The sequence below is a fragment of the Symsagittifera roscoffensis genome, chromosome 5 (genome assembly GCF_963678635.1).
Source record: "Symsagittifera roscoffensis chromosome 5, txSymRosc1.1, whole genome shotgun sequence".
Classification (NCBI taxonomy): Eukaryota; Metazoa; Xenacoelomorpha; order Acoela; family Convolutidae; genus Symsagittifera; species Symsagittifera roscoffensis.
In genome coordinates this window covers 63,906,386-63,920,417 of record NC_087066.1, presented here as the reverse complement: position 1 = coordinate 63,920,417, position 14,032 = coordinate 63,906,386, and the positions used below count along the sequence as shown (strand labels likewise).

Here is a 14,032-nt window from a genome sequence, read left to right as displayed (position 1 = left end):
TGTCTTTTTCGGCGACTGTGTGCCTTCTTCTTCTTCTTTGTCCTCGTTGAATCCTTTTTCCCAAGAGTAGATTATTTCTTTCCTTAGCTCCGGGTAGATTGTCCCGTTTTGTCAACGTTTTCAGATTGTGGTTTTCGCAGCGGCTCCGCGCTCTTCGTTCCAACGAGCGTTTGCCTCTAATAGCTCTTTGAGGGCTTTTTCTCTCTGACGGTCTCGATCCGAGTGCACTTGGTGCTCGTACGGTGGGCTGGTGTCCCGGCTGAGGTCCCCCTTTCTGACTATCTTTAAAGTCTCCCTGGATTGATCGATCGTCCGTTTGAGCTGTGATGCTGTCAGGGCCAATCGTTCTAAGTGCTGATCGTCTGAATAGTCAGAATTAGTTATAAACTTGTCACGTAAGATCTTAAATTAATTTTTCGGCAGTCTCCTAAAATATGCTTGGAATGGAGATACTTGAATAGCTTTCTGCTTGTTCCACCGTAAGTCCACCATAATGGTACTAAGGCACAGTTTGATCGGTCGTTTGTTTTCTTCTAATAACATTACCCTCAATCTTCGTTTTATAGTTTGTTCGACTAAAACGCAGCCCCGATGATTGCCCACGGGACAGAATTTTTGTTCAATACTGTGTTCAGCACAAAATGTTTTATGTGTTTTCTCTTTAAGTCCCGAAAGTTGGTCTGATCGTCTCGATTCCGGAATGCCACGTGGGTCTATGTAGAATCTCAAAAATTGTACCGTACCTTTTCTACTTGTTGATTTAGTGACTTTGACCGATGGAAATTTCGAGAAACGATCTATAGCAACTAGAAGGTAGATTTTTTCCCTGTGGTTTTCTAACGGTCCCGCATAATCTAACTGGACTTCTTGACCCTGCTGCGTAAGCAGTAGTAGTGGTTTTGATGCGTTTTTCGGAATGAGATATTTAACGTTCTGACCATATCTGGTGCAACTACGACACTCTTCCGCTAGATTCACTATGTCCTTATGCATATGCGGCCACCACAGATATTGTGAGACTCCCAGCATGGCTTCATGACCCGGATGACCCCGCTGGATTAGCTTGAGCCCTGCTTGTCTCAAATGCAATGGTACTGCCAGCCTGTCGTTCACCAGTATGCAGTCGTCTTGTACTGCCATCTGTGACCACAGCGGATTAGTATAGGGTCCCATCAGCTCAAATCCGTGTTTGTCTCCCCGTTCAATGACTCGTCTCGGCCGATCCATCCAAGTGTCCTCTGAGGTCAGTTCTGCGAGAAGGCTTTCGTCAAACAATTTTGAGAGGTTATCTAGTGTATCTTCCGTTTGCTGCTTTTGAAGCTTTTTGTCTTCTTTCGGCTTATGTGCTTGTCGTTTTGGTGGTTCTATTGCACACACTTCTTGTGCTTCGTCAATTTCGTCGTTTCTCCATTCTTGTGGTGTGTCGGACCCCACCAGTCGTAAAAGCGATTGAATTTTTCTGACATCATTTTTCGTAAGTCTCTTTTTTTTCTGATTTTGATTCGTTGAATTTTTTCTGACTGTTTTTGCAGTTTTCTGGCAAGACTATTTGTTGGGTTGAAATTGAAAAAAAGTGATTTGTTTTCTTGTGAGCTGCTGTTTAGCTGTTTCGATGGTCGCGAAAGTTGATTTAGCTCGTTCGGGTCAAGCTTTATTCGTTTTTGACTGTTTTGGTTGCCATAGCAACCACAAAGCGATGACTTTTTCGCCACATTCCTTCTAGAACATTCAAGAAGGTTTTCGTTCCGGTTGAGCCGCCCAGTGTTTTCTAGCCTACTGTTCATGCAGTCTAACGCTTTTTGAAAGGAGTTGATTGTTGCTACAACAAATTTTTCGTCTAATTCCGATTCGTGCCAAGGATCTTTATAAGGATTACGCGATAAATAATCGACTATGCCCATGTCCTTTCCTGGAATGTGAAGTAATATAAATTGATAGGGCAAACATCTATCGACCCATCGGGTCAACCGAGATTGATATGCTTTATTTGATTTGTTCCCATCTAGGGCTGAAGTTAAGGCTTTGTGGTCTGTTGCGATGGTAAATGCCTTACCCAATAAATAATGCTTGTAACTATCAACTGCCCAAACAACTGCAAATAACTCCAGTTCGTTTGTTGCGTGTTTTTTTCTTGACTATTTAGGTACCTGGAGGCGAATGACATTGGTATCTACAACCCTTCATCTGTTTGTTGTTCTAATGTAGCTCCCAAGCCATTGTGGCTTGCGTCACATTTTACTCTTGTTTCTCGATTAGCATCATAGTAGTGAACTTTTGAAATGTTAGCTACTGCGTTTTTTAGTGGATTAAAAACCACTGTGTGTTCATCCCCCCACTCAAATTTTTTTTCAGGTAGTTTCATATTCTTTAACTTTTTCTTTTGATTCTCCTCTTTCGGGAGTGGACGTAACTTCTCTGTTAAACTTGCTGCATTTAGGATGAATTTCGCAAGATGATTTATACTACCCAGAATTGGTCTCAATTGTTTTAGCGATTTCGGTGGGGTAAAGTTTAGTATCGCTTCTGTATTTGTAAGTTTTGGTCAAACTCCCGACTCTGAGAGATAGTGTCCTAACCAGTCGACCTGGTTTTCGAAAAATTCACATTTAGAGAATTTCAAAGCTAGATTTTTGTCATCTCAGTTTTTATTACTGTCTTTACTAACTTTCCGTGTTCTGTTTTATTGCCTTTTGACACAATGAGAATATCGTCCAAAAAACAAAAGGTGTTTTTTGCGTGGTTATTTGATTTGTCCGTGGCTTTTTGGTATTCGGCTGGTATATCTGCCAATCCATAAAATCCTGTAAGGAACCTATAAGTCCCGGTAGCCTTTCCACCGACGGTTTTGAACTTACACTGTTTTGCCGTGTCTGCAGCCAATTTTAACTGACTATATGCATACTTCAGATCAAACACTGTAAAGTATAGTGTGCCCTCTTTGTTTTCTGCAACTATTTGGCTTACCCCATCAAAGAGTTCGTCTACATTGGGCATTCGATATTTATTTTTGGACAGTTGTCTGCTTATTGGCTTTGCATCAAGCGCCAATTTTATCGAATCATCTTTTTTTACTGTAATTACAATTGGAGCCATGAAACAATCGCTTGTTCACTTGTCCAACTTTGTAATGTGACCCTCTGTCAGCACTTTTTCATTTTCTTTCTCCACCTTATCTTGTGTTTGGATTGGGATTCTTCTCTTTTTTTCTTGAATCGGGCACAACGGGTACAATTTGAGCTTACAATGTGATTTTTCGAAATTCCCTGTCTGACAAAAAAATCACTGAATTTATTAAAGATTTTGTTTTTCCAACCTTCCGACTGCTCGCACATGAGCACGTCAAACCTTGATAGATCTTTTGGAGCTGGTTTCTGGGTGGTTGCGATCCCAACTTGTCCTTGTAGATCCAACCCCAATATGCATCTGGTTCTCCTTTTCGTCATCAAAAACGTGGCTCTTTTTACTTTCCATCCTGCCGAACGTAGGTTTGTCATCAACGCCCCCAACATTCAAATCGGTTGTTTATTATAATCTACGAACTGTGTAACCAAGTTTAGTTTCTCGGACGGGATGAATCTTGCTTTGTTCGGTTTATGGATTATTTCCTTTGTCGTCGCCCAATTCAGAAAAATTACCGGACTTCCAGTATCTACGGTCAATTGAATGATTTGATTATCTATTCTCACCATGGCCTTCAGTGATTTTACTTTGTTTAATGTTGGGTCTCTAAATAGGTCAATTTATGAACTCTCACTTTTCCCCCAACGAGTTGCTTGTTGTTTTCGTTGATTCTATCCCCCACACATTTTGAGATTCTTTCGGCTTCCGGCCGATGTGGTTGTATGGACATTACTTTGAAATCAGTATATGAACCGAAGCTTTTTCTTATAAGATCGCTTTCCTCCTCCGATCTTTCCGAATCTTCCGCAAGCTCACTCACTTGTTGAGACCTGCACATCTTTGCGAAATGATTAGGTTTCCCGCAGTTTTTACAAGTTTTACCTAATGCCGTGCAACTCTTCAAGTGCCCCTGATCAAATGCCCTTCTGCATCGATTACATGGTTTTGCTCTTCCACTGGAGTTGTTCAATCTGTTATTGTTTGGTCTTTTGTTACTATCTCTTTTATATTGTTGATTTCTTGTACTTCCGGAAGAATTCCTGACAGCCATCACTGGTTCTTGTTTTATTTTCACCCCTGAATTGTAGCTTGTGCTCGCTGCTACATTTGCTGCTGCATTCGTCTTCTGAAACGCATTTGTAGTCAATTTGCTTTGTTCGATTTTTATGGCTTTCTATAGTACCTCCTCTGGTTCTAACGTTTCGAATGTGAGTGTATCTTGCAGCATCATGTTTTTCATTTTTGATATGAATAAATCTCGAACGATTTCTTTTTCAAGTGCTTCCAATTCTGACCTGGCTCCTTGCGCAGTTAGCGCCGCGTAAAATGCCTCCAACGTTTCCCCTGGCTCTTGCATTCTTGTGAACAATTTGTATCTTTCGTATTTTACGCATTTAACCTTTTAAAATGAAACCCAAGCTAACTCTGTGATTTCCCTAAATGAAATTTTAGAAATTTCAGCATGCGGTTTTTTTCTGCAAGAATCTTTGCTTTCCTTCTGTTTCAAGCGAGAGAAATAATCTTGATTCAAGCTTCTTCTGTACCTCGTTATAATAAGAAACATTATGGCCAACCATTGGGCCCCGTGCTCTTCTCTCCTCATTCTCTAGCATCACGCGATCTAATTTATTGCTAATTTATCTCTGAGATTTCTGCCTGTCGTCGCAGCTTCGTTTTCTCCCTCTGGTGGCGTCTCTGGTCTCGGTGGTGGTTCTTCTAGAATCTTTTTCGGATCCTCCAGCATAACTTCTCGGTTTACATTTTCTTTTTATGTCACTGCCATTAGAAATTGTTCGAACCAGATTTTAAATTGCCACGGTGGATCTAAACTTGCTGTCGCCCAAAATACTGGTATACTGGAGCTGAGAATCCTGCTGGCTGCGTCATGTGATATCCTATGAGGTATCCCTATGAAAAATTATTTTGTAATTCAAGAATGTATAAGCTTTGGCTTGAATTGATTGTTTTTTGTTTTGTTTTTATAGCTACTGAGAGTAGTCCTCCAGTTGTTACTCTGAGCTCTCAGCTGCGTGTCAATGTCTCTGATCTGATGAACTTGGACACATCTTAATAATAATAATTAATAGCACTGAAGGTTATAGTTACATCATCCAATTACTGCTATTGCAGTGGCAGTTCGACAAAACGTAATGATAGCTGAATTAATTAAGTTTTTGTTCCGACTTTTGTAACAAAAGTAACCAAATATTTGTGATCGGGGTGGTTTTTTTTTCTTCAGACAAGTTTCGACTTTTTAACTGGCTTTTTTGGCGGATTTTTTCAATATATATATTTAAAAAAGGATTGACCCCCTGAGCTCGTATTGGAAAAGATATTTTACCTGTGATCATTTTTCGTAAAGTTATGGGGGTTTAATTATTGCCATTTCGGCCAATTTGGGACAATTAACACGCAATTTTTTTCCAATTATAGTTCCAAATTGGTTGAAAAAAGCTTTTTTTTTGCCGCAGTTGTTTTGTTACTAGGAGCAATACCTATCACTCTCAGTTTTAAATATGGGGGGATGTGATTTTCACAGATTAAAATCTCAAATTTTATTTTTTTTTCCAAAAGTTACGCCAGAACTACCGGATCAATTACTGTCAAAATTATATCAAAATGAGCTTCCTGTACAGCCCGACAAATTTTATCAAGGTATACTCCCTAAAATTGCTTAAAAACACTAAAATATACTCCATACCTTAAAGAAGTTAAAGAAATTATAGTGGGTGAAACTCATAAGTATCATATTAACGGCATGTTTCGTTATCATATTAAAACAAAAAATTAATTATTCTGATACAAACGATTTTTTAGTTTTTGATTTTTTTAGGATCCGAACTGGCTGAAGACGGAATTAACCGTTTATCCGGCTCCGCATCGACAGGGGATCGAACCTCATTGCCTTCATTGCGGACTGAGAATGATCAAAACAGAGCAAGAGGGGCCGCGTGGAAATTGCAGCAGAAGCTACTCTCCGAGTATTCCCGAGTGGCTCGTCCAGTGGTTAACAACTCACAGGCTCTAAACGTTTCTCTCAAATTCGTCCTCAACCAAATTCTACATCTGGTCAGAAAAATACCATAGTTTTTATGTTTTTTAATTCATTTTACTTTATTTTTACATTATGACGTTATATAGTATGGATAGAGCCTGTAGCTTCAAAATACTTTGTGCTCAAATTAAAACCCTCAAATAAAGCTATTCTTCTTCGGTTAAGCATTATCAAATTTTGTCTTAATTAACATATTCCCCGCTATTAATGATACGTTTTGTTCAGTGTTCAGTGTTTTTTTTCCCAATTTTTTTCCCAGGTGTCTGTTAATTGTGGTTCGATCATTTTTTCGAAAAAAAAAAATGATTTTTGCGCTCTGGTTTCACCGTGTAGAGTTTTTAAATTTACATGAAGAGTTCGTTTCATGAAAACAATGTCAGCAAAAAATTGGGCTGAACAAATTACAACAAACTGCTTAGTAGAGCGAATTGGAAAACAAGAGTAACTGGATGCCGTCGAAGCAAAAATTGTCCGATAAATTTTTTTTTCTTAAAACGGGAATTTTTAAATATTTTTTCTTCTTTTTTTCTGCACGACGGCGGGCGTTTTAGGAGTTTGAGCATTCGTTCTATATTTAAACATTGCTTGGCAGACCAACTCTGGCACGTATAATTCTTCTGGCACGTTTGGTGAGCCAAAAGATTTTCATTTAGAGAAGGGACGGCGGAAAAACGCAAGTTTTGAATTCAATTTTGCAAAAACGGATGAAAAATAACCTTTCTGGCAACTTTTCTGAGCTGTTTTTAGAAAGGTAGGTTCTTTTTAGTAACTTAGAAGAGCTCTGCAAAAGAAAAAAAAATCAGAGAGCCTATTTTCGTAAGAAAACTGAACCGAAATTCAAAAGCAAATATTTCCATTTTTCATTGACATCAGATGTTTTGTAATTATACACCCGAGATATTTTTTAATCACAAGACTTCGTTTTTGTAAACCCGCCTGTCAATCCATTCACGGAAATCTGAGATCCGCCCGTACTACAAGCAAACTTATCTCAAAAGCCCTTATCAAAAACCTAGATTCCTTACCCTAAAAATCAACACTTGTCCAAGTGTTAGGACTTTGATTTAACTTGGCACTTCGGGCTTCGCTTAGACTTATAGCTGTTCAATTTTCGTATGCAGGGTGGTACACTCTAAAAAAATATATTTGCCCCTGAATCATGTCTTTTTGAATCAGAGCGGAAGTTTTTCAAACCCGTATGTTTTTAAACAGAAATCTCATTTCAATGTGCAACTCTCTGTTCTTTGAGTTATTTAATCAAATAGACTCACGTGAAACAGCTGAAAAATTGATGTTAAGAGCTCCATGTTTGAGGTTGAAAGTTAGATCTGTTTTAACATAATTGTTTTTTTTTATTTAGGCGGACAAAATAGGTTCTCGATCCTTCCTTACTCCTTGAAACGATCTTATGTTGCCTCATGATTTTATGTATCAAAGTTACAATGAAATGCATTTTCTTCCAAAAAAAATTGAGTTTCTTCATTTTTTCCTGGAAAGTTAGGAAGTTGAGCATGACCAGCACAGAGATTTTTGAAATGCTTAAATTGTGAAAAATTGGTGCAAAAAAGGGGCTTAAAGGGACTAAATATAAGAATTGATCCCACACAATATGGTCCCTTTTCCTTTCGTAATTATAATAAGCGGTATGGAAGTCAGAAGATTTAAGATTCCCCCGTAAGTAGAGTGGAGCCAACACCACTGTATAATTTGATACGTTTATGGCTCTAAAAATCTTAAAGCAATGAAATCTGGATCTTTGTTTGATCATAACCTGCCCCTGGGCCTTCAGTCCCAGCAGGAATGTGCAATAAACAGATTGAAAATATATGAGACACAGAATTTGTGCTCGTAAAACACTTGTCCAGGCGGGACTTTGTTTTCATTTTCAGGGTTTTTATTTCACTTTTTATGTCCAGCAGACCAATACAGCCAAATTAATTCCAGTCTCTCGAATGGTCGAGGCAAGGTAAACTCTTTAATTTATTGTTTCCTGACCTTAATGTAGTTTTCAAAATTATCAAGAAGGTAGCTTTATAGCTCAGTTTCTGCCTGGAATTGTTAAGCCTGATAATTATATATATGTTTCGAGATTGACGAAATTTGAATGCTGGATAAAAGTTATTTATGTCTTGTTATTTTATGGTTGCTTAGCTTTTTTATGATAGTAAAAACACTTGTAGATCATGGCAAATAAAAAAGAGGACACCATGCATGCAAGAAAACTTTGCACACAATCACTGGGTTTTGAAGTTTTAATTTTAAAATTTTTTTAAATCAGATTTTGTTTTTGTTTGTGATGACGTTGCTGCTTGAAACAGTCCGAAGAACGTCCGAAACGTTCATCTCCTAGCTTTTATTTGATGTTCCGATCAATTAAAATGAGGAGGATCTCTGTCTTCGGGTATGTTTTAGTTTTTTTGTTTTTCACGCAAAATCAGGTACCAAAAACAATCATCGGAATGGCGGAATGGATTGAGTGAGAAACCAAAGTGAAGTCTTTTCAGTCGTGAAAAACTGGTTCGAAAATTTGATTTTCTAGTTCACTTTTGAGCGAATAATGCGAGCGAGCTGCCATTCAATAGCTTATTTATGTAAGCCCTGAAAAGTTTTTTTTTCGCAAGTAAAGTTGTTTTTTGGAGTTTTTTAGCGCCATTTAACAAAAAACCTGCAAAATCAATTTTAAAATATCTGCAAAACATAAAAAAAAATGGAGTGTTTTTCTTGCCTTTTATTCCGATCATTTTTCTACAAAACCGTTGTCCACTTTTCCTATTTTACTATGACTATTCTTTCGTTATGTTTTTTAATACTCTGGTCGGAGCACTCTGCGCTAAAAGCACAGTAAGCGGCTTTCCTAGCTTGGATTTTATATTTGCCAATTTTGCTTCTTCGGACTAAATCAGCTCGGTCTTTGAGCATATTTTTTACTCAATACAATTAAGTTATTTTTTTTCAAAGAAGTTGAAACAGATTCTTAATTTTTTATTGACTCAGATTACTAAACTGGTTTAAATTTTGCTTTTTTTTCACTAAAATTCAGGCTCAATTTTTTCATGAAATGGTAAGCACACTTGTCCAATTAGCTCCTCGACGGTGAAATTTTCTAAACATGTGAAATTTTTTAAGTTTTCGTTTTGAAAAACATCCTCACAAAGCTATGCGGAAAAATGCTATTTTATCCCTGCAATAACGTTTCAAACGGGACAAATAATCTGTATCGCAATAATTTGTAATAATATGCGAAGAGGAATTTCTCGTCAACTTTGCTCTATCAGAGCTCTAATGGAGCAAAAAAATTTTCACCGCCATTTGATAAATCAAAAACGGCAAAAAAAATTTTAGACATATCTGCCAAAAATTGAAAAAAAAATTGAAGGGGTTTTTCTTTTCTCTTTTTCTTTTCTTTTTTTGAGGAAAACCCGTAATCTTTTTTTTACTTTGAAGTGACTAATGAATATGTCTAAACTCTAGTATTACCAAATCTTTTTACCAGTCAGCGTAGAAAAATCCATACTTATTTGAAAGAACAAAATTTTTTTGATTTATTTTGAATGCTCTGGTCGGAACACTCTGCGCGTTTAGCACAGTAATCGGATGTTCTGGCTGGGTTTTGGTAATTGCCAATTTAACTTCTTCGGATTAACTCAAATCACGCTTTTCGCTTATTTTGTACCCAATGCAGTGAAATTGTATTTTCTGAAGACCATCCCTATTTTTGAAGTAATCAACATTGTGAACAGTATGGAAAATTTACCAAAACTGCTTGTTTTATGCATATGCTTTGATTTTTACCACCCCACTTCGAGATAATTTGTATCTAGTTTCTCGCAAAGCGTTATACATTTCATAAACATTGCTATGCTTTGTTCGAAGTTTTTTTAATTTTTTGTTTTGAAAACATCCTCACATAGCTATACAGAAAAGTGACACATTATTCCAGCTATAACGTTTCAAATGGGCCCGATAATTTGTATCGCAACAATTTGAAATGATATATATGTATGTATGTATGTTTCCTCTATAGATATGTAACAAGACTGCTTGTATCAGGGTGAAGCCTTGATTGTTGCGACTCCATTTTAGAGTCTATGGATGTGTGTCAGTGATTCTCTTTAGCAAAATGGATTACATTTCAAAGAAAAGATAAAAGTTCGAAGTACTTTTGAGAAATTTTAAAATCTACCCCCACACGCTAAGTTAGTTACGAAGTGATATCCGCTTCTTTATGATTCTTGATATTGACTTCTTCATCACAAATTAGCAAAATCAGTCTTTTTCAAATCACCCATGATTTTCTAACAAAGAGCCCGCGAACGAATTGTACATATATTCGGGCATAACCTGAAACTTTCAAACTCCAGTTTAGGTTCTTAGGAGTTGTGCTATTGTTTCGCTTTGCAAAATGGATTAAATTCCCTAACAAAACAAAAGTTTTAAAACATTTTTTGAGACTTTTTAAAATCAACCTACACGCTATCTTAAGTACAGAGTGATATATTTTGCATATAGCGAAGTACTAAATAGATCAAATAGCTCATCTTCATTCAAATTGAAAATATTTCTGAGACTTTATCAAATCTCCCTTTTACGAGCTAATAGCACGAAGTATATCGCGCGTTAATTAACCCAAACTAACCAAATTGCGAATCATTGAAGTCTTATAAAAAATTTTAAATATATTTTTTGAATTTGAGCTCAAGACAACATTATTTTTCGAGTCAAAGAAAAATTGCCGTCAAAAATTGCTAATTAAAAAGTAAGAATTAAGATCATTTATCCACGGGGGAAAGGACCAACACAAGAGCTGTACAGCTCATCACGGCGAACCGCTGTTGTGCCCCTGTTTAAGAACTACATGCAATTATTATTTTTTTTTGGTTATTTTTCTGGGCTGGGTAATGTTGCTTCACCCGCAAGCAACAAGCACGGATCATGGTGGTCCTCGAACATCCGACCTTTCGATTGAGAGGCGGAGACGTAACCACTTCACCACCGCTCCCCTAGTTTCGAGAGAGAAGAGAGAGAAGTATAGTTTATCTGGCGAAAAAAAAATGGAATAACAGTTTAACCGATTACAATGCTTTCATTGAAAAGTTTCATTTGAGCTCACTTGAAAAGCAGGTTTTGAAATTGAAACAGATTCATAATTCACGATTGGCTCAAATTACTCGACTGGTACACATTATGTTTTTTTCTCTAAAATTCAGGCTCACTTTTTAAAATGAAATGGGAAACACACTTGTGCAACTAGCTCCTCGAGTGCTTTTGTTGAAATCAGTTTCCGATCTAGAAATCGTATAAACATGGATCTTTGGAAAATGCCAGTTTTCATAATTCGAACCAATTAACAAGAGATACTTTTCGTGCTATTGACGCTTAATCACGCACTTAGCCGGCTCAGAAATTTTTTCGATTTTAGTTAAAGCAGGTTTTTGTCTTATTGTTACGTTTATAGACGCTTAATACATAATTTTGTGTTTTTTCTTAGCGTGTGGGGAAATTTTTCAAAAAAAGAAAACAGTGTTTTAAAAATTTCATCAATATCTCTCAATTTTTTAAATACTTGTCACCAAAAGCTATTTTATAGATTTTAAAGACATACCAAAACAGCTTCTGATAGATTCTCTGCGATCCGCAAAAACCAAATACTTCACCTTACTTCAACAGATCTAGAGAAATGGGATTTCGTATGTCTGAATTGGGTTCTAATCTACATATGTCGCAAGCTATTCAGCTTAATAAACATAGTTTAAGCAAGGGGTGGAAATTTTGCAGCGTTTTTTACAGTTTTTTCTTTGAAGTTAAAAATATGTATGGTGTTTTCTAAAGAACTCTATTGAAATTGAGAGTTTTTACCGTTGTTTTTTTTAAAGTTCTCATATTTTTCAATTGTAGTTGTTGCCCAAATATTTTTATGTGTCGCGCCGAGACAGTCTTTTCACTTTGTTACAGCCCTAAATCTTTCACAAACTATTTGAAACTCTGAAGACTCCGTTCTGTTTTTTCTGTTTTTTCTTAAGTGACAAATTTATGAAGTTTTGACTACTCCTGATACTCTAAACTACCGATTGTGTAACTCACAGTAATAAAAAGTCTAACGAGTAGGTTCAAGAATCTTCTCTTCTCAATCAGCAACAAGGATCCTTTCAAGCGCCAATTTACACCTTGATAGAATCTTGATAAAATCATATCAATTTTAATGTTTCCTTAGTTAAAAGGACCCTCATAAAGGCTAAGCACGGAAAACTTTAACATCGGAACCAGTGTTTTGACTCGCTACTAGTTCAATATATGCCGCAAATTGTCTATGTAATTGTTTTAGTTTTTCTTTGAGGCACCTCTTCAAGTAGGGCAATTCAGATAAATTTTACTGACTTTACTGATTTGCAGGTATCTCAAAATGATCAATGATTGACCGATTGACCAGCTATCTTCCATTTATTATGTCTAATATTACAGCACTCATAATGTCGTTAAAATGTATCATAATGGAATCATAATTGATCCATTTGCATGGATCTGAAAATAATCAACATTATTTTCTTTAAAAAAGTGCTCAGACTTAATCAGTCTGATTCTGATATAGTTATTTCAGGTACATCACAAATGCTCAGCACGTTCGTTTTCTCACGCCACCCAAAATTCAATCCAGGTTTTTTCCGACTACCAGACATTTTCATTCATGAAAAAAATGACCAACATACGAGCATGGCAGCTCTTTATAGAAACTGCTGTTGTGTCCCTAAGAAACATTGGCTCATAAATAACATAAAGAATTGCGGTTAAAGCTTTCAGGTACACTAAAAAACATCATAAATCAGTCATAATAATTGTAGCTCCTGAGAGTCGCAGAGGAGCTATCAGAAGGCCTTAACAGTCTTGTCGAGGATAGTCCATTTGTATTATCTCCCCACATTCCAGACAGTGTTATTTTGCTGAGCGAAGCTGTTTTTTGCGACTGAAGACCGTTTTTTTTGGGTCTAGAACTTTTACGTGGTACCACTATTGCAGCCAAATTTGGTCAGGTTGTGGTAGACCTGAAGCTGGAGGTCAAGTGAGAGCTTGTCCTCACACACACCATCCTTGCCATGGCATGGGATCGAATACACGATCTGACGATTTCAAAGTGAACGCCTTACCACTGTGCTAAGTCATATAACATTGTCCTAGTCATATAAAATTGTTCCATATTCATTTCTTGAACGCTACTCATATTTTGAATCAATATTCCGAAAATGTATCTCTTGCCATGCTGAAAAAACCATCATTATTGGTTCGACTTTCAAAGAAAGTGCGGAATATTTATGCTTTATGCGGTTTTTTCATTTAGTCAATTTTCGACATGCTTACTAAGCGAGTTTTTTGATACCATCCGAGAGATATTGTTACCCTCAGCTAAAATTTAAAAAGATATATCATTTTTTGTGAAGTTACGGGCAATTGAAAGTTGCTAATTTGTCCAATATGGGATAATTAAAGTGCAATATATTGCGTATTATAACACGCTAAAAATTTAATTGCGAATTTAATTGAGGAAGGCAATTTAATCCTAGTATCCCAAAGGAAAACGGTAAACACAGCCTTAGCATTCTAAATAGCATCAACATGCTTTAATAAAAAAATTTTGAAGAAAGAGAGATAAAATGAAGAGCGAGAGAGATAAAATGTAGAAAGTTTTCAATGAAATTTTTTTTCTCAAATATTTTGCCAATTATTGAGTGGTGCGAGTGCGAGCTACAATCTGCAGGTCACCAAAAGCAAGGCACTGCACTCTCTTCAGATGTACTCATCTACGCCAAAACAAAACCTTTCAAATGGCATTAAGTGCAGTCGGAACATTCAGGGCTTTTCCCTGAT

At 36.7% G+C, this 14,032-nt stretch overlaps 2 protein-coding genes across 2 annotated transcripts in view; one reads left to right on the top strand and one right to left on the bottom strand.

Annotated features, from left to right (window-relative positions):
• Positions 1-14,032, top strand: part of LOC134845963 (neuronal acetylcholine receptor subunit alpha-10-like) — a gene marked incomplete in the record, with an annotated part of 60,906 nt that overhangs the window by 3,507 nt on the left and 43,367 nt on the right. Inside the window, 1 exon segment of the mRNA XM_063863107.1 lies at positions 5,954-6,189. Within this exon segment, the coding sequence (XP_063719177.1) occupies positions 5,954-6,189 (236 nt within the window).
• LOC134846828 (PAT complex subunit CCDC47-like) overlaps positions 1-14,032 on the bottom strand; it is a 495,511-nt gene that overhangs the window by 477,696 nt on the left and 3,783 nt on the right. The gene's annotated exons all lie outside the window — the stretch shown is intronic.